The sequence below is a fragment of the Emydura macquarii genome, unplaced genomic scaffold, assembly GCF_026122565.2.
Source record: "Emydura macquarii macquarii isolate MOO-44397 ecotype Brisbane River unplaced genomic scaffold, CSIRO-AGI_Emac_v2 contig_3530, whole genome shotgun sequence".
Taxonomy (NCBI): Eukaryota; Metazoa; Chordata; order Testudines; family Chelidae; genus Emydura; species Emydura macquarii.
The window spans coordinates 2,904,778-2,925,134 of record NW_027133667.1 but is presented as its reverse complement, the minus strand read 5'-3'; the positions used below and the strand labels follow the sequence as shown (position 1 = coordinate 2,925,134).

The 20,357-nt window shown below is 43.8% G+C and overlaps 1 protein-coding gene and 1 long non-coding RNA gene across 4 annotated transcripts in view; both read right to left on the bottom strand.

The window, feature by feature from the left end:
- The window catches only part of HIPK2 (homeodomain interacting protein kinase 2), a 167,481-nt gene extending 147,500 nt beyond the window's left edge, over positions 1–19,981 (bottom strand). For 2 of the 3 annotated variants that reach the window (XM_067536262.1, XM_067536265.1), the window contains exon 1: positions 19,566–19,981. In XM_067536262.1, the coding sequence (XP_067392363.1) occupies positions 19,566–19,584 (19 nt within the window). In that variant the 5' untranslated portion in view covers positions 19,585–19,981. Of the gene's footprint in view, positions 1–19,330; positions 19,532–19,565 lie in introns of those variants that run through there. The other variant, XM_067536264.1, reaches the window with a different exon arrangement.
- Positions 4,216–17,389, bottom strand: LOC137145486 (uncharacterized). Its single transcript, XR_010917669.1, has 2 exons — positions 17,068–17,389; positions 4,216–5,261 (listed from the first exon to the last, which is right to left on the bottom strand). It is a non-coding gene; the product is annotated as an uncharacterized lncRNA (long non-coding RNA).
- Positions 19,982–20,357: the final 376 nt, after the last annotated feature.

The following is a 20,357-nucleotide window of genomic DNA, read 5'->3' as shown; positions in this document are numbered from 1 at the left end:
CTCGGGCCTCACAACAAACCCACAGATGGCAGGAGGCCTTCTGGAATAACCTCTCTGCTCACCTTATCATAGGCTGTTATTGCTTACTCAGGATGACATTCAGCCCCCTGCAGATGGCCAGTACAAGGTCTGTATACCACTTAAGTGCCACTTAAGATCTCAAATCAGAACTTAAGTGGGACTTAAATGTTGGCACAGGCTTTGTGCTAGTCCTCTGCACAGGGCTGAATTTCACTCTGATCTAGCCATTGAGCTGCCAACTGTGATATAAGTAGATTAAACAAGGCTGCCTGACAGAGGGTTGGTTGTTTTACGGTTAACCAGAAACTGGCTAATATGATAGTCAATCCCCTCACTCGGTGCCTTCTTCTACCAAAGCCCCGCATGTCACTGCATATATCCCATCACAAAATGGGGGGAGCTACAGCCACCAGCTCTGTAGGAGTTAAAGAGGATTAGTAGATGCATAGATTCCAAGGCCAGAAGGGGCCATTGTGATCATCTAGTCTGACCTCCTGTATAACACAGGCCATAGAACTTCCCCAATATAATTCCTAGAGCAGATATTTTAGAATAACATCCAGTCTTGATTTTAAAAAAATAGTCAGTGATGGAGAATCCACCACATCCCTTGGTAAATTGTTCCAACTGTTAATTTCCCTCACTGATAAAAACTTACACCTTATTTCCAGTCTGAATTTGTCTAGCTTCAACTTCCAGACTTCGGATCATGTTATGCCTTTTGCTGCTAGATTGAATATTTGTTCCCTATGTAGGTACCTACAGGCTGTGATCACGTCACCCCTTAACCTTTCCTTTGCTAAACTAAGTCATTGAGCTCCTTACATCTATCACTATACGGCAGGTTTTCTAATCCTTTAATCATTCCCGTGGCTCTTCTCTGAACTCCCTCCAATTTATCAACATCCTTCTTGAATTGTGGGCATCACACACAGTATTCCATCAGTGGTCACGTCACGGCCAGACACAGTGATAAAATGACCTCTCTACTCCTCGAGATTCCCGTTTATCCGAGGATCGCATTAGCCCTTTTGGCCACAGCACCGCACTGGGAGCTCATGTTCAGCTGATTATCTACCACTAACCCCAAATCTTTTTCAGAGTCACTGCTATCCAGGACAGGGTCCCCCATCCTGTAAGTATGGCTAGGGTAACCGGAGATCAAGTGTGAAAAATTGGGACAGGGGATGGGGGGGCACCTATATAAGAAAAAGCCCTATAAAATTAGCACATCTGGTCATCTTAAGTAAAGCATACATTCTTTGTTCCTAGATGTATATATTTACATTTAGCCATATTGAAACACATTGTTTGCTTGTGCCCAGTTTACCAAGTGATCACATTCCTACAAACCCTACCTGTCTTTAGAATCTTATCTTCTATCTTTAGAATCTTCCAGTGCTACTCTCTTTATTTCACAGTAGCCAGGGAATGTTTTTTACACATATACATACACAAACACATACAATTTTTTCAGGCACCTATGGGAGTTAGATGCCAAATCCCCTTTGAACGTCAGTGGAATTAGGACACCTGAGTCTTTTAGGTCCCTTGACAAATGCTGTCCACAATTCATTGCTAGGAAAACTCTGGATGGGCTAGAAATCTATGCCTGGATATTTAAAAATTCTCCCTTCATGTGTTAAAATGCTTTGGCAATACCCTTATCACTTACACTGAAAACCCAAGGGTGGGCATGAGATATTTTCTGTCTGCCTGCAAGTCCATGGTTCTGCCATAAAATAAAATAATAAATACACCCTAGTAATCCTAACGTGGCTGCTGGACTGACGGAGCGAGATGGGGTGGCCCTCACATCTAACTCACTAGTTCCCAAGCTGTGGGTTGTGCATTTCCCGTTAGCTGTCCATAGGGGTTGGGAGCCTATTTGCTTTCTCTGTGTCCAGTCTTCTGCTGGGGTAGATTTGCTCAGCCATCTACAACCAGATGTCAGAAGGCAGGCATTGTTCCAGTTATCTAGTTCTCTAGAAACTGTCATAGGGTGTACCTGAAGAACAGTGGTCATGAATGGCTGAATGTGGGTCGGAGGAGGAGAATTGGTCAAGAATGCCTATTCTGCTATGATTTAATAATAATAATAATAATAATGGGCTACTTTAGTTTTAGCAACATTTTACTTCCGGACTGGGATTTGAAAAGGCCTGTTTGAGTTGGGGTTGAGTAATGGAGAAGGCACTGGCATAGCCTCCCCACCTGTGCTGCTGTGAGATGTACAATACCTACAAATGCATGTATACGCTGAGTACAGGGGGAGTCTCAGCTATCTTTTTTAATGGCTAGCGCACTAGGGAATAAGAATGCCACCCATTACCACTCCCATATCTCTAGACACAAGGCTTTCCCTTTTCTCCCGCCTCCTCCCACCCCCTAATTTACTTTAACACAGTGACTGGCTGTGAGCGGCATTCAACCAAGCTATGTCTACACTGCAATAAAAGACCCAGGGCTCAGGCTGTGGGCTATAAAACTGCAGGGTAGATGGTCGGTTCGGGCTGGAGCCCGAGCTCTGCGAACCCGTGAGGGAGGAGGGTCTCAGAGCCCGGGCTCTCACCCAAGCAGGAGGGTATGTCTACACTGCAGTCAAACACCCGCGTCTGGCATGTGTCAGCTAAGTAGGGCTCGTGGGGCTTGGATGGTGGGGCTGCAAAACTGCAGTGTAGACATTTGGGCTCAGGCTGAAGCCCAAGCTCTGAGACCCCATGACGGGGGAGGAATCCCAGAGCCGGCTGACCCAGGTCCTGAGACTGTCCTTCTCTCGCAGCACAGACATACGCTAAGAGAGAAAGTGAGAATATTGTACTCAGGAGCCAAAGAACGCTGCCAAATGTATGACAGGAATAAGGGAAAGGAAAAGATCATGGTCACTTTGCAAACACATCCAATGACAAGAGACGGAGGTGGACAGGACTACTGACTGCATCTGCAAAGCATTTGAGGGAACTTTCCATCTGTTGACGGCTGCTGTGGAGAAATAATTAAACCCAACTGAAAATCGACGACCTGTGACTTGTTCCAGCAATGCCAAATGACATAAGCACGTTTTCCCCACTCACCGCCAGTGCCGCCACAATCTGTTTTAGTGCTCCTGGTATCAAAAGTCACAGGATCTCACCTGAAAACCTGCTCTACCCTGCAGTTCACTCACACTCCATCATCTCTTTCCCAGCTCTGCTCACACTGTTTTCAAAGTTCAGGGCCTCTTTGGCAAGGACAGCCAGTCTCTGTGCGTGATGGAGAACAGCAGGAAAAAGCAGACATCCCCTCATAAAGCATCTTTTGCCTGAAATCCCTTCAGCCTTTCATAGCTTGGAGGAAATGTAGGACTTGCTAATGAGTCATGTGTTCCTCTGGGACACTGGAATGATTTCAAAAGCAAAGAAAAAACTTTTAAATCAGGCTGGGTATAAGGTCAAACCCAGTCCTAAAGGGGGGCAACTCCAGAAACCGGACACACTGTCCATGGAATGCTACCATCCACAATGGAACTGGAACATAACGATGGTTCAGAGGCTTAAGGAGTGATCTGGAAAAGAGACAGCTCCTCTATTGAAGTTTACCTCAGCTACCATGATGATTGGTATGGTATGGTATGGTATGCTGGGATGAGTGGATGGACAGATAGATACTGATTCCCGAACTTAATGGTTCTCAACCTTTCCAGACTACTGTACCCCTTTCAGGATTCTGATTTGTCTTGCATACTCCAAGTTTCACCTCACTTAAAAACAATTTGCTTACAAAATCAGACATAAAACCACAAGAGTGTCACAGCACACTGTGATTGAAAAATTGCTCACTTTCTCATTTTGTCTGTATGAAGTTTGAGTTTGTACTGACTCTGCTAATGCGTTTTTATGTAGCCAGTTGTAAAACTAGGTAAATACCAAGATGAGTTGATGTACCACCTGGAAGACCTCTGCGTACCCCCAGGAGTACGTATACCCTGGTTGAGAATCACTGTCCTAACTGATACTGCATTTACCTCTATTACTGAACTACCTTTGCATGCCGTATGATTGGTCCAGAATTGAAACAGCGAAGGGTGAAGCCGATCAAGGTTGAGGAGCATTAGCAGAGCTGTAGGAGAACCCCCCGAACTGGAATCATATGGGTGCCAACCATGATGTGCATTAGCAGGGCTGTGGGAGAGGTCCTATGGCGGTGGAAGTTGCAGGCCAGATGAACTGGCAGACCCAGGATTACAGATCACTCTTGAAGAAGGCTCTGACATGCGAGACACACTCAGCCATCCTCACACACGCTGTCACAACATCCCTCTACATAAATACACTGGTCTCACCCCCAACACAACCTCACACATACAGCGCACACATTGACACAGCCACCACACACATTGACAGGATCCTCTGTACACGCGCTCCTTGCGTACACACGCCGAGGGCCTGATTTGCATTTACACTCCAGCTCTTTTATGCTACTCTGGCAACCTAAAGAGGCTTTAACCTCGGCGCTCAAGCTGTGCTGGCATTACGACACTTTTTTGGGTAGCCAAAACGGCGTGCCAGTACTTTTGTTGACTCAGGGCCAGACAGCTCCTTTCCCTCCCCAGCTGCAGAGCAGCCTCTGAGCCAGCAGGTGCCAGTGCTGGACCTGGGGGCATTGCTCGGTGGAGGATGCTGCAGGTGGGACTGGACAGGAGAGCATGGGGGCCAGAGCCACTATGAGCCTGCGACAGGGGCAGAGCCGGGCCCAGGGCTGCCTAGGGCCTCCCATGGAGAGCAGGAGATGGGCACAGATAAAGCGGAGGTGGGGATGGGACAGGTTCTGCAGAGAGTCAGTCTCTTCTCCTCTGGGGCTGCCCCACTGGCCCTATCTTCTTCCCAGCTCCCCCCACTACCTCCAACTCCCCATGCTCGCCCCTGCCCCCACCCCCGGGGCCTCCCACTGCTCGGCGTTCTGGCATGTCTTTGTTTTGGACTCAAGCACTGCTTAATGTGGATGGAACATTTATTTGCACTCCTGCTTCAGTGAGCTGGACGCCCCATTTGTCACGCAGATATGTGACTCTGGTGTGTCGTTAGATCCTGGGTCGCTCCTGGGTTTCCGTGTAGTGGTTGTGGCAAGGAGTGCTTGCTTTTCATCCAAGTCTGGCGAGACGGGTGCAACCTTTCCTCCTGCGCAGGGATGTTGCCACAGTTGTCCCCACCTTTGTCGCCTTGCGATTTGATTGGTGTCATGCATTCTACATGGGACCACACCTTGAGACGATTGAGAAACTGAGCTTAGTGCAGCATGACATGGCCTGCTTATTACTCGGCCTTGCACACTGGGAGCACTTTAACTTCCAAGCAGAATTCAGGGCTTGCATTGCTTGGGGCCTGCCCCTACTGACACAGCTGAAATAAGTCCAGTAAAGGTCCTGCACTATCAACAGAGGGGGTTTCTAGCAGGGTGTTCTCCATGAGGGGTCCTGGAGCTTGGAACTCCTTCTTGGTTTGCCAGAGCCTGGACTTTCTAACCTACTGGGCATGCAGAAAAGGCTGAGGTTTTTCTTTGGCTTTGGGGATAGAGGCTGGGGTCAGTGGAGTTTGGTGGTTTCTGATGTATGCATGGGCAGCCCTTCATGTTATACACTGTATTGCATATTTAAATCTATGGGTTAGGCACCCCTAGCATAGGATAGCCTTCAATAGAGATTTACAGAAACAAACAGAGCTTCCACCACACTCCCAGCCTAGTCTACTTCCCTGGGCAAGAAAGGACCATGTTTCACCCCCAGATTTGAACCCCATGTAATGATGCCCTTTGACACAACAAGGCCAGTTTGTTTACTTGCTTTAATCAAAATTGGAATGAAAAAAAAATCAACCCCCACCAGTCAGTCAGCACCAGCCCTGCTAGACCAAAATACTGCCCATGAGGAGAAGCCCACAAATGCTGGGCGTCCCCCACTTTCAGGACTTGGCAGCGTAAACCTGCATTCTTTGCGGCCCGTGCAGGTGTCCTACCCCCTGATTCCCATCTAGGTGCTCTATACTCACGTACACGCCAAACCACTTTATCCCCTGACTATCCTTTACACAGACTGAGACACTTCAACTCCCTGTCCGTCCTCCCCACCCTAACGGCTCAGTAAAACCCATCATTCAACAGGGTAGCAAAATCTGTCCTTCCCAGATGTGGTGAGCCTCTCAGATCCCTGCCCCAACATTCAGAAGTCATCAAGGTACGGTGTAGTCTAAAAGAGTGAGCACGGGGCTGAGAACCAGGCATCCCAGAAATCTAAACCCAGCGCTGCCCATCTTACTATGTGGCCATGGGAACATTGCTTAAATTCTCTGTACAATAGAAATAATACTCCTACCCACTTGCCTGCCTCATCAGGGTGTTGTGAAGATCAGCTAGTTATGGTTTGTGAAGGGTGACTGAAATATTAAGTAAATTGTGTCACTGTCACGCTCCTGAGATGAACACAGAGAGCCCGAAGATTAAAAGCATTCAAATTCCTTCCAAATGATTCAGTTGACATGAGAGAGATTCAAATGGACTGGTAATGCAACAGTGATCGCCACATTCTGTCCTGTTCAGATTCTTATATTGCACCCATCACCGTGGTATCCGAGTGCCTTCATGTTGGCCAACAGAGCCTGTATATAATTGCTTGGACAATGAGAGTGTCATATAGGAGTTGCCATGTCCGATCAGACCAGTGGACTGGCTATTTCAGCACCAGAGCTGGCTGTTAGACTGAGCGGAAGGGAATCTAAAGCACACGTACACACTTTCAGTGCAATATGTATCCCATAAGCTAGGGACATATCCCAAAGAATCTTCTCGTCAACTTTCCCCTAACTTCTGAGACCAGGCTTTTGTATAGTGGTGTTGATAATGGTGGCTAGCAGTTGACTGTGCTTGGAGGGGGAAGGGAGATCATTTTGAAGGCCTGCTTAAAAATATTAAAACCTTCTCTGCCGTTTTTTAATCAGCCAGTACAAAATGCCTCAGAGGGAGGTAAAAAAAAAAAAAAAAAAAAAAAGTCCATAATGCTAAATGCTCCTCATTCCCAGCCTCAGGCCTTAAACACATGACTATCCCTTCTACCCATGGAAGCATAGAACACCAAAGACACTACTACAAGTGTTTCAATCATACTGTGGGCAAGACCACAAGATGTTTGAGGTTACGTTCTTTACTCACCAAAGGTGCATCTACACTGCCAGAAATCAGGTACCTAATTCAATACCAGTACAACTCCACCAGCAATATCACTGGTGAAAGCTAAAGCACAGACAGGGCTCAGACGTATTTACCACTGTTGTTGCCCTAGTGGTTTAGACCAGAAGTGCTGGTGGTAAAAATGTCTGAGTCCTGTCTACATGAAACTTCCACCATTTCTATACTGGTGAGACATCTATATTTCTGCTAACGCTGTTCATTTTGTTGCCTAATCCTCCCAACCCCACACATCCTATTTGTCTGATGTGGCCATTTCTTATGTCCCTTCCAACATCAGATTGTGAGCTATTTAGGAAAGGATACTTGCCTTCTTTGTGTACATCACCTAGCACTATTAGCGTTGATGTATGTCCTGAGCTGCTACTATAATACACATAAAAATAATAAATAATAATAATAAAAATAATAATGGAGAAGTTGCATCAGTGGTGAATTATGCTTCCAATTTTGGCTAATCTAGATGCACCTTCAGGAGAGACTATTACTGATATCAAGAATAAAGCACAGCATACCAGACCTGAACTGACCGATACCATGTACACATATTGTGCTATCCACTGTGAGGGGGGTTTCCCCACCTTTCAAAGGAAAAGAAGACAGAAATCAGACAGACAGCATTCTTGGAATATATATAGGAATATATAATCATGCTCTCTTGCTCTTTCTCTCTCACTCACAAATTTATCTCTTCCTCCTCCTGTTTGACATTATCCTCTGCTCTAGTATCATAATCTGTTGCTATGGAAACAACTATGATGTCACAAAGAGAGGATTATGGATGCCTTGAACAGGAAGAAAAGGTACATTATGATGGGAGAGAAAAAGACACCTACAAACAGCTGCTGAGCAGGAGAGATTCCAGAAAGAACAAATGTGAAATGGAAAATAAACAAACCGGTGGCGCTGAAGCCATTGTAACTGGGAATAGAATTTGGCCCATCATTTTCAAAATAAAAAGGTGCTTACAGTTTTTGCCTCAAGAAGCAAAAAGGATCTGCGCTAAGCTGTTTAAGCTTTTTGAAAAACTAATTTTTCTCAGAAATGCTTTGCAAGTTGCCTTGTGCCGTATATTGTCTAAGCCTCGCTGTTTGAGGCTGGGTCTCCATCACATCCCTATACTGTTTATGTTCTAGAACTCCATTGAAAGGTGTCGGCATAATGCAACTTGAACAATATTGCTGACTGGTAGGGATCTTGTGTTGGTTGGCTTCCATTTTATGGGACTTTTTGATCTTTAACCAGAAATGAATAGAGAATCTCTGAACCTGTTTCCAAGTCATTCACAACTCAGAAGAAAATGATCTTGAATGCTTATGTATCAATGTTCTAACAGATGAAGCACAAGATGGGGTATTAGTTGGTGTCTGCTTCCAACCATCAAATCACACTAGGGAGCAGGATGATCGGCTCCTTAGGCATCTATCTACAATGTATAGGAAAAAACGTGTGACCCTGGGGGACTTCAATCTGAGTGATATATCCTGAAGATCTCATGCTGCCAGTACTAAAACATCCTTTCTAAATATTATAAATGAGAATTTCCTAACTCAACAAGTGCTGCAGCTAACACAGGGGAATTCTATACTGGACCTTGTCTTTACAGATAAAGAGGAACTGATCACAGAACTAGAAATTAATAGTAACTTAGATACAAGTGAGTCCTAGACTTTAGACAAGAAGGAAACTTCATGATCATCTAATCTGATCTCCTGCACATTGGAGTCACAGAACCTCACCCATGCACTCCTGTAATAAACCCATAACCTCTGGCTGAGTTACTGAAGTCCTCAAATCTTCATTTAAAGACTTAAAATTACAGAGAATCCATCATTTACTCTAGTTCAAACCAGCAAGTGATCTTGACTTGTGCAAGCAGAATAAAGTCCAGACCAGTGGTATATACATGGTACATAAAAGGGCCAGTTTCACAAAGCTGAAAACAATGATGAGCCAATCCTATGGGAAGAAGAATTTAATCAGGAAAAAAATGTAAATGATCATTGTGAATTGTTTAAGAACTTAAATTTACTAGATGCCCCAAAAGCCACAATCCCACAAGTGAGGAAGAAGGCCATATTGGTTAAAAAACAATCTGGTTTAGCGGAGAAGTGAAGGCAACTGTAAAAAAATAAATATATATATATAACAAACAGAAGAAAGGGGAAGTTGATAGTAATAAATATAAGAAGCTAGGAATTGTAGAAAATTGATAAGGGAAGCAAAAGGACACAAGATGATATATATATATATATATATATATATATATATATATATAGCCAGCAGAGATAAGGACAATAAGGAGTTTTTATAATACATTAGGAACAAAAAGAATCCTAACAATGATATTGGTCCTTTACTGTATGGAAATGATAGAATTATCAATAATAATGCAGAAAAGATAGAAGTGTTCAATAAATATTTTAGTTCTGTATTTGGGGGAAAAAAGAGATGATGTATTCATATCATATGATAACACTCCTTCCAGTCCATTAGTATCTCAGGAGGATTTTAAACAGCACCTACTAAAATTAGACATTTTTAAATCCCCACTTCCAGATAGCCTTTTTTTTAAAAAAGCTGCCTGAGGAGCTCACTGGACCATTAATGATGATTTTTAGTAAGTCCTGAAGCACCAAGGAAATTCCAGAAGACTGGAAGAAAGCTAAGGTTGTGCCAATATCTAAAAAAGGTAAATGGAATGACCAGCTAGTTATGGGCCTGTCAGTCTGACGTTGATCCTGGGCAAGATAATGGATCAGCTGATATGGGACTTGATTAATAAAGAATTAAAGGAGGGTAATATAATTAATGCAAATCAACATGGGTTTATGGAAAATAGATCCTGTCAAACTAAATTGATACCTTTTTTTTAAAATGAGATTAAAAGTTTGGTTGAAAAAGGTAATGGTGTTGATGTAATAGACTTCTGTAAAGGATTTGAATTGTTACCACATGACATTTTGGTTAAAAAACTAGAAAGATATAAAATTAATACGGCACATGTTAAATGGATAAAAACTGGCTTACTCATTGGTCAATGTAACTGTAAATGAGAAATCATCATCAAATGAGTTTTAGTCGGGTGCTTCAGTGACTTGGCCCTCTGCTATTTAACATTTTATTAATGACCTGGAAGAAAACATAAAATCATCACTTATAAAGATTACAGATGACACAAAAACTGAGGGAGTGGTAAATAATGAAGCTGACTAGCCTGAATTGCTAGAAGCAAGCTGGGTGCAGGCTAACAATATGTGTTTTAATATGGCCAAATGCAAATATATACATCTAGGAACAAAGAATGTAGGCCATACTTAAAGGATGGAGGGCTCTATCCTGGGCCGCAGTGTCTCTGAAATAGATCTGGGGGTCATGGTGGACAATAAGCTGAACTTGAGCTTCCAGTGTGATGGCCAAAGGGGCGCAAACAGCTTTTGGATGCATAAACAGGAGAAGCTTGAGTAGAAGTAGAGAGGTTATTTCATCTCTGTGTTTGGCAGTGATTGCATCACTGCCAGAATTCTGTGCCCAGTCCTGGTGTCTACACTTCAAGACATATGTTGATAAATTGGAGAGGGTTCAGAGAAGAGCCACAGGAACGATTAAAGGATTAGAAAACAGGCCTTAGAATGATAGGGTCAAGGAGCTCAAACTATTTAGTTTCACAAAGAGTAAGTTAAGGGGGATGGCTTGATTACAATCTATAAGTATTCACCTTGTGAACAAATATTTAATCATTTGCTCTTCAGTCTAGCAGAGAAAGGTGCAACGTGATCCAATGGCTGGAAGTTGAAGCTAGACAAATTCAGACTGGAAATAAGGTGTAAATTTTTATCACTGAGAGTAATTAATCATTGGAACAATTTCCAAGGATTGTGGTGGATTCTCCATCACGCAATTTTTAAACCAGGGTTGGATGTTTTTCCAAAAGATCTTCCCTAAGAATTATTTTGGGGAAGTTCTATGGCCTGTGTTATACAGACTAGATGATCATAGCCTTCTAGCCTTGGAATCAATGAAAAAAACCTAAAATGATAAGCAAGAAGGACCCTTTCTTGTCATCCAAGGCAAGCATAAAAACAGACCCTCGTTGGCACAATGGCAAATACATTGGTAAAGCTGACCTGATATTAGAGAAAAGACAATATTGAGACAATACCATTTTAAGCCATCCAGTTTTCATGCCATGCACACCTATTTACTAAGTGACATTTTCACAAACACACACACACACACACACACACAGCCAGTGGATGCACCTCTAGATTTTTATATACTTCAGTCAACTGGCCTGATCACGAGAATGGGGCAGACAGACAGAGAGGACAGATGATGTGACAGTCATACATGTCTTTGCCGCATCATGTGCAGACATAAGATTGCAGAAGAATTCAGCACTCAGAGATTGTTGGGGTCTTCCAGTGGGTCTATTTGAATTGCTTCTGGGTTGGAGCCCTCGTTTTGGAGGAGCTGATAGTAGTGATTGGGGAACCCCAAGAATTTCAGTGCTAGGAATCCGATCAATTAAATCTCAAAAAAATCTGATACGTCACTAAAGTTTACCCAGACTATATGAACTTCTTGATCATGTGGAACTGGACTGGAGAATGGAATTTCTCATGCAATAGCATCCCTTTTGCTTCTATTCCCAGCTAAACCAGGAAGTGCCTGGAAGTTCAAAAATGAAAAATAACAGGACAGGGGAAGTTGCTAAATGAACTTTGTTCAAATTTTGGACCAAAGGTTGGCTCTCATTTTACATGAATCTGTTTGCTTTTCCCTGGTTTTCCAGATTCAGGAGAGCACAGCGGAAAACAAAGCTGATATTGTGATGGAAGGTGAAATTTTGGCATGTCCCTTTAAACACAGCCAATATGTCTTGATGAAGGAGGAGGAGTTCAGTGAGGAGTTATGGTATGGTGTGTGGGTTATCTCATTGTGGGAATGTTATTTCAGATGACCAAACTTTGCTAATCCCTTTAAATTCAAAGATAAAGTAATGAACAGGAAACATTGCTGTCCTCCTGAATTTCCTACGCTCACCAAGCATCCTGGAATATCTTTGGGTCTGATAGAACATTATCACTTTGTGGTGTGACTACTTTATCCCATTTTGAATGTGGCAGCCTTAAGTGATCTCTTTACCCTTTATCCTTTCAGAGGCAGATGACAATGCAGACACTGGAAGCTGACCAGGGAAGAGAAAGGGACGTGATTAAAAGCATTCTTCAACTTTTCTAAGCAAATGACCTGTTCATTGGAACCTGACAGACACTCCTACATTATCAAACTGCTGGGAAGACCTTAAAATATATAGGGCTAAATTCTGTAGTCCTCAACTGAGCAAAACTTCCACTGACTTCAGAATTCAGTCTGTGGAGCCTGATTCTAAACTCACTTACACCAGTGTCAGATACTCCACTGGTTTCAGTGGAGTTACTGCGGATTTATACCTGGTGTAAGTGAGACAGAAGCAGCCCAGAACTGGCCGGAGAGGCTTGGGTGTGGGGAAGATCAGACTGCTGTTGCCCATTTTGTACCCACTCTGTCGATAAGTAGAGGACTTCATTATCCAGGGCTGACTTTCCTACACTGGCTTGAAATTCATCTGGATTCGTCAGCCAGTTTATCAAATCCTTTGAATGTGCAAAGAATTACACAAATGCACAGTGTGAATGTATTATTAATTATTATTATTATTATACAAATACATAAATAGTAACTGTGGGGTTTATTCATTCTTTTTAACCCTGACTTTTGATTCTCTAAGGTTATCAGTGTTGCTGTGGAAAGTCCCTCACACTATGCTGCTGGAACACGGGAGTGATTCTCCGCTAATTTACTCCAGTGTGACTCTGCTAGCCTTAATGGAATTACTTTTCGTGTAGGCCCCAATCAGAAAAGCATCTGTATTCGGGAATGGTGCTTAAACCCAGTGGTCCCCAAATTGTAGCACACGCCCCCTATGGGAGCATGGAGGAATATTTAGGGGGGGGCGTGGTGGGGCTCGGAGCGCCACCCAGCCCTACTCTGCCCCCAGGTCGGCCCCGCCTCCAGCTGCAACAGCGGCCCCAGTTCTGGATCTAGCCACGGCCCTGCTCCTGGACCCAGCCCCAACTCCACTCCTGGCCCAGGCCCCAGCTGTGCCTCTGCTCCCGGCCCTGGCCACAGCTCCCAGCTCCAGCTCCCAGCAGAGTGCAGACAGATTCCATTTCAGGTAAGGAGCAGTGTGACAAAAAGTTTGGGGACCACTGGCTTAATCACATGCTCAAGTGCTTTCATGAATCAAGGCCTTTCCCTGGTGCAAGTGAGAGGAGAATCAGGCCCATTCTGTCCACTGCTCAGCAGCAAATGCTCAGAGGAAGTACAGTGCCTTTGCTTTTCCTATGCTGTATACACACAAACTGAGCAGCTGCTGACTTGGAGGAAAGTTATCATTTGGGTCTGAAAGGAAAAGGAAAAAAAAAAAGAAAGCTCTATAACTTTTAGGCCAACAGTTTCAAAAGAGGGTGCCTAAAGTTAGGCTCCTAACTCCATATTGAGGTGTATAAACAGGTAGAGAGGCCCCTTTTTTCTAACTCAGGTTTACTACTCTCTTTTCGTTAGGCAGGAATGTTTGTAGCTGATCCACACTAAAGAGGTGGATAAAGTAAATAAACCTTCCACTGGAGGAACAAATCAGACACAGCAATAGTAATAGTAATACACTGAACTTACAGTATACAGATTCCTTAGGAAAGGTGAGTGCGGGGTCCATTACAAACGGACTAACTAAGGCCCCGCACCTAGGTCAAAACTTTTTGTGTGCTGAAAGCTGGACACGTGTGTAATTACCTTCCTGAATCAGGATCTTAGTGATGAAGGGTGGAATTTTCAAAACATCCAGCCTTGGCCTAACTCTACTGCATAGAAACCAATAGCAAAAACCCTATTGATTGCAAGGGGAGCAGGGTAAGGCCAACACCGAGTGCTTTGGGAAAATCCTATTCTATCAGTCACGTCCAAGGTCACACACCAGACCAGCTCCCCAGACATCTGCTCTTACCACTGGTCCATGCTATCTCCTACTGAAGTGGAATAGTCTCTGCCAGTCTGAACGCGGGAATCCTGTACTCACACCTTTCACAGTTTTCAGTGATCATAGCGTGGGGCGCTCTGCAATTTTCTCATGTAGGGGACCACTGTGTGAGACACGTAGACACTCATAAGGACTTGCCTTCACTCCCAACACCCCAATCCTCCAATTGCTTGGCTCTGAAAAAAACACCAGAGAGGTTCTCCACAGCTACCATATGCCAAAGGTTGAAAATGCCAGGCAGTGGCCCAAACTTATAAACTTGGATAACTAAAAGTAAATACCTAGATCCATTGTTAGCCTCCAAGTGACTGGCCTAATTTGCAGTGGTGATGAGTGTTCAAAATACGAAGAGATCTTAAGTAGGGTTGTGGGTACTCCCCTCTTCTGAAAATCAAGGCAGTCACTGAGATGCCTACCATAATGAATAATAATCATACCTAGCTCTTATATCACATTTGTTATCCACAGACCTCAAAGAGCTTTAGAAAGGAGGAATCTTTAAACCCATTTTAAAGATGGGGAAACTGAGGCACAAGGAAGGACGGTGACTGGCCCAAGGTCCACCTTAGGGCACCTGAGCCCCTTTTCTGCCAAACTGACCATGATTTTCAAATTTGGGCCTGGTCCTGCACACATTTACGCAGGCGCTTATCTCTATGCCTGCAAGGTGAGGAGTCCAACTGAAGTCAACGGGATTTGTCACTTGTGTTAAGCACATGCAGGATCAAGCCCCAGTCTGAAAAGTGTGGCCAATGTGCACATTCCTGCATTCTGGCTGGCTGTTCCCCTGGGAGCACATTGTCTAGCTGCCTACACTGCCCCAGCCCTCAGAGCATTGCTTCCATCTCAGAAAATAAAACAGCGTCTTTCCCCCATTACCTCTCAATCACATTTAATTGTTAGACATTTCAGGATGATAACAATCATTATAACTGGAGGGGGCTCCCTGTTATCTTGGAAACAACCATATCTTGAGCTAATAAAAGCCTGAGCCTTTGGTCCCAGTATTGATTTAGCTCAGGTGATGGTTATTACATCATAAACAGGAAGGCCCAGTTCAGTTATCATCACAGAGCACAGAGTTTCGGGGCAAAGCCCTTCACAAAGTGCTGTCGAAAATGTTGAAAACCCGTTGAAAATGATCACATGTTGCCTCTGTATGGCGTCTGTCCCAGAAGCTCTGGGAAAACACCAGCCTGTTAAATGGGATCTGACTCTTGACACGTTCAGGGTCAGAACTTCAGGCCTCCAAGGACCTGATCCGACGAGGAGTTCCCTGTGGGCAGACCCTTCTGTCTGCCTGAATCCCTCATCGGTGTCACCATAATGGCTAGGTAGAATTTACAGAAAATACAGCTATGAATTCTAGAAGCCACCCACACATAAAGCTACTGATACTGCTGCTAATAATACACGGCAAATTACAACCAAGTTGTCAAAGATAAGTAATAAGCAAAGCAAAACAGAATAAAACCAAAACAGAAGGCAATAATCATTCTAAAAATAAAGATCAAAGCAAATTAACACCCCTTTATGCTGTGCTCTGAAGGCTGCCAATCGCAGGCTTTGGTGAGCCACCCAGGAAAGGGCAGGTGAAATTCACTCCTGTGCAGATGGCTACACAAAGTCTGTGCACCAGTTAAGTCCATCTTATGCACCCTTAAAATAGGGCGTGATTGGAACTTAAGTGGTGCATAGGCTTTGTGCTTTCACCCCACAAGAGTATCACAACTGATTTGAGTATTAAGACAGATATAAGGTGAGAGGCGATCATCTCTCAGAGTAGAGTCACAGGGCCAGATGCTCAACTAGAGTGACTCGGGATAGCTCTGCCCAAGCCAGTGGAACTACACCAACTTACACCAGCTCGGAAACTGGACAATTGATTTTTAATGCACGATAGGACTATTTTGCTCATCGAGTCTGACCTCCTGCATAACACAGGCCATAGAACCTCACCCAGGGATTCCTGCATTTAGTCCAATATATTCGCCAATCTGAATTAAGATTAAAGCAACTAAAATCCAACCCATATGCTGAATGTTAGTTTTAGTTGCCTTTCTGTTTTCATTCTGCTTGGTCTATTTTATTTCCTTCATTTTACGTTTCAGTTCTAAAAGGTAAAAAGAATAGGAAAGGCTGGAGATTGGGAACATTAGAGGTGAAATCCTGATCCTATTAAAGTCAATGGCAAAATTAAAGTTGATGTCAGTGGGACCTGGATTTCATCCTATGTATTTACTTATTACGCACTGAATGGCTTACAAGAGCTACTCCTTGGGCCAGCAGTTTAGTACCGTCATGGTACTACACCGTCATAGTAGGGGTGTGTGTGTGTGTTACAATAGTGATCAACTGACACTGCAAGAGTCAAACAATAGGAACAGAAGAGCTGTCACATATTACAGCATGGGTGTACTACACAACACCTCTGCTATTGTGCTTCAGCCAGTGGCCTAAACTCACCAGATGCTCCAGAGGAAGGCTCGAGAGAGCCTGTGATATGTAGACTCTTGTTTTTGGAAGGAAAGACCAGAACCACACACTCTTCTTATAAGATTAAATTCACCTTCCACATGCAAGTAAATATAAGTGTCCATCCTTCCCCCAGAATGTGTCACGGAACTCTGAAGAACTCTCCTGAGTCATGACTATTAAGGAGGAGAGACTATCCATTAAATCCTCCCCCCTGCTAAAAAAAAATCCAATCCACAAACCTATATTCATGCAAAATCCAGTCTCCTTTGTACCTTTTGTTGACTCTTGAGGGTTGGGATGTTGCAGATTTGCCCACTTTAAGGATTGGGATGTTTTACGAGGCTGCGAAGTTTTGCTGTGGGGCCTTCCCTGCTGCAAGATTGTTATACATGGCTCCAAACAGGCCTTCTTTATAAGTTGTTGGTTTTTTCAGTCACCCAAGTGCCTTGAAGCAGCTGAAGTGAGAGTGCAGTAACTGCTAAACTCCTGCTAAAAGCCTCAATGCGTCACCAGGATTCTAGATAAGAATCCCCTATGCTGGCTCCCACCAGGCTGATGTCCATTTGATTCATTCTTCCTATAATATTTCACAACAGGCGATGGTGGCATGTCCTTTCTCAGAAGGAATGCTTAATGAAACATATACAGAAATTAGCACAGTTTTCCCCAAAGGAGATAAGGTAAAAATCCTGTTCACTCTACCCTATGGACCCAGTTCGTTATTCTAGCCTCATATCAAAGGGCTGAGTGGGACATTAAGTTAAATGTCCCTCCTCTGGAGACTGGGGGAGATCATCAATGAACATGATCTTGGTCGATTCATCCCACCCCACAATGGATTTCAATCCACATCACAAAATCACTGCATAATCCAACCTGATTAGTGGACTCTGTTTCAGAGAGGCTCAGGACAAGGATAGCAGGCAGTGTGATGCAAGACAAGCCTAAAGTGCATTGGACTAGCTGTGTGAGTAATCCAGCTCTGGAATAGCAAGGAATTGATTTGGTCAGGATTAAAATGCATTGGCCGTGCTACCATCTGTGGGGCCCCAAATCTAAACTAGCAAGGAAGTGCTGCAGGTAAAGATTCAGCTGCACTTACACAGCTAGAAAGCATGAAGCCCAGGACAGCCATAGCAGTGAAGGATGGAGGTGCAATGCCAGGTGGGCACCTACCTGCCCCTAGCCATTTCTATTAGCATCTGGCTGCCACAAGCGTCACATCCAGCCACGAACGTTAGCATTTAAAAGGAAAAGCTTTCCAAATGCAGACACTTCTTTTCCCTTGGAAGGGCAAAGCCTGCTCCTAACAGTTCTTCATTCAGTGGCAAGTTTCTTTTCTAAAATAGATCTTAAACGTCCAGCAGAGGGCGATTTCAGGAGGTGTTTAAAGAGAAACATTATTTCATTTCATTTCAACACCCCAAACAGTTCCAGCACTGACTGTAGCTCCTTTTGAACAGATACGGTTTAATAATAAATGCCCCTCATTGCTTTGCAAACTCTTTTTCAACAGATCTGTTGCATTTGTCTTTCATTAGCCCAAACTGCAGAAAAAAATCATGGCCACATTAAATCTACGCTCTCCAGGATCAGGGAAGAAAGGACTGGAATAATACTTATTTTTGTTGCCTACAAAACAATCCCCTTTGTTTCTTTTAGAGTTCAGACCATTTACAGGCCTTACAATTTTAAACCACCCTGAAGCATCCTAGCCATCAATAGGCACATCCGTAACTTTACACCGTCAGGGAGGCTGGTTCATTTAGAACACTAACTAATACTAGATTTTCTTCTCAGATAAGTTTTACCAGACACCCTACAGATAAAGTATTGCTTCCCGCATGCCTCTTCCCCTTCCAGATATTAGAATCTCCCTTGCTATAAATCGATCGTCAAGACATTCCTGAATAGAATAAAATAAAATAAAATCAATTGGGGATTTCTACCCAGTTTATATAATGCTCTCTAACCAATTCTCAGCCAGAAGGGAGGGCGGAAAAGAAGAAAATAAAAACAAGGCTAGGTGATTTAAATTAAGCCTGAATTATTTTTAAACAGGCGTCCTATATATAGACATTTAAAAACTGAAAAAAAAACTAAGTTCACTTTCAATTTTCACTGCAATCCCCGCTTGGATTTCACTAGAAACTGAAAGACCGGACTGTCTCAGGCTCGAATTTTTTCCTGATATAGATGCTTGGATAGACTATTATTCTTTTACCTTACATTATAATTGATCTGCAAAACACCAAAGCAAATGCCTTCTGGAGTCCAGGCTAAAGGCATAGGGTGTTCAAGCCATGAATTTAAACTACATCACACACACACACAGAGCAATTACAGGCAATCTTAGTCAATTTCATTGTTCTGCTCGGCACTGGTACGGACTTTTCCACCCCTTCCCTTCATGATCACGGACCGAAATGATCACAATAAAATACAATCAAATAAAGAGGGGGTGAGGAATTTTACGGACAATTTGGGGGCGGCGGGGGGGGGGGAGGAAGAAATGGGAGAACAAATTACACTAACCTCCATTCAAAGGCAAATAATACTAATTTTTAAAAAGCAGAGCCGTACATTTAACCTCCCCCTTTCACGGCAGCGACTCTGAGCTCTGCTCTAATGTTGATTTCAGGTCGGTGGTCATTTTCTTTCTCTCTCTTTTTTTTTTTTTGGTGGGAGGTAAGGGGTACCTGGCAAGTGATGGCCAAAGGACAGGGGTGGGGAGGGGTGGCAGGGAATAAAAGACCCAGAGCTGCCTTACCTTCGTACATAGGGGCCATCGGTGCAAGGATGTCTGTTATTCATGGCAAAAAAAAAAAAATATATTAAAACATTAAAAAACTGAAGCGAGATCTCAGCCCCCCAAACTCAATACAAATCTGCCATCTTGAGCCTGTGTCTCTCCGTATAGTCGAAGCTGCCTGCATCACCGCCTCATTTCATCAGGGGGGAGAGAGAAAAATCCAACCTTGATCCTGTCCATCTAACAAAAACACCAACAAGAAAAAAAGGAGCCAGGGGTGGAAGAGGTGGGGAGGGAGGGGGGGGTCGATGCACAGTGGACAGGTCGAGGGTGGGGGGGAGGTGGTTAGAGGCCCCCCCCAGATTTGGGACTTTGGGGTCGGGGAGGGGGGACTCGGCCGATCCCCCCAGCTCTCAGCTCAACATGTCTGTGTGTGTTGGGGGTTTCTGCAAAAGTTGCATTGGAGGCGAGAGAGAGCGAGACAGAGACAGAGAGGGGGAGAGGGGAGGGGAAAAAAAAAAAAAAAAAAAAAAAGCAAAGGGAGTTTGCAAATAATCAAATGCCGATGGCACTGATCGCAGTTTCCCAGAAGGAGAGAGAGAGAGAGAGAAACCCTCTGCTGAGATTATGTGGGATCTTGTTTAACAACACATTTCAATCAGGAGAAAAAAGGAACAGTCAACAGAAGTTGGTGGAACAGCTCTGTCTCCCTGTCTCTCTTTACAGAAAAAAAAAAAAGGCAGCTGATTGAAGCTTTGCAATTCACTGGCTGTGGGGATCATATAATTTGAGCTGATGTTTTACAATAGC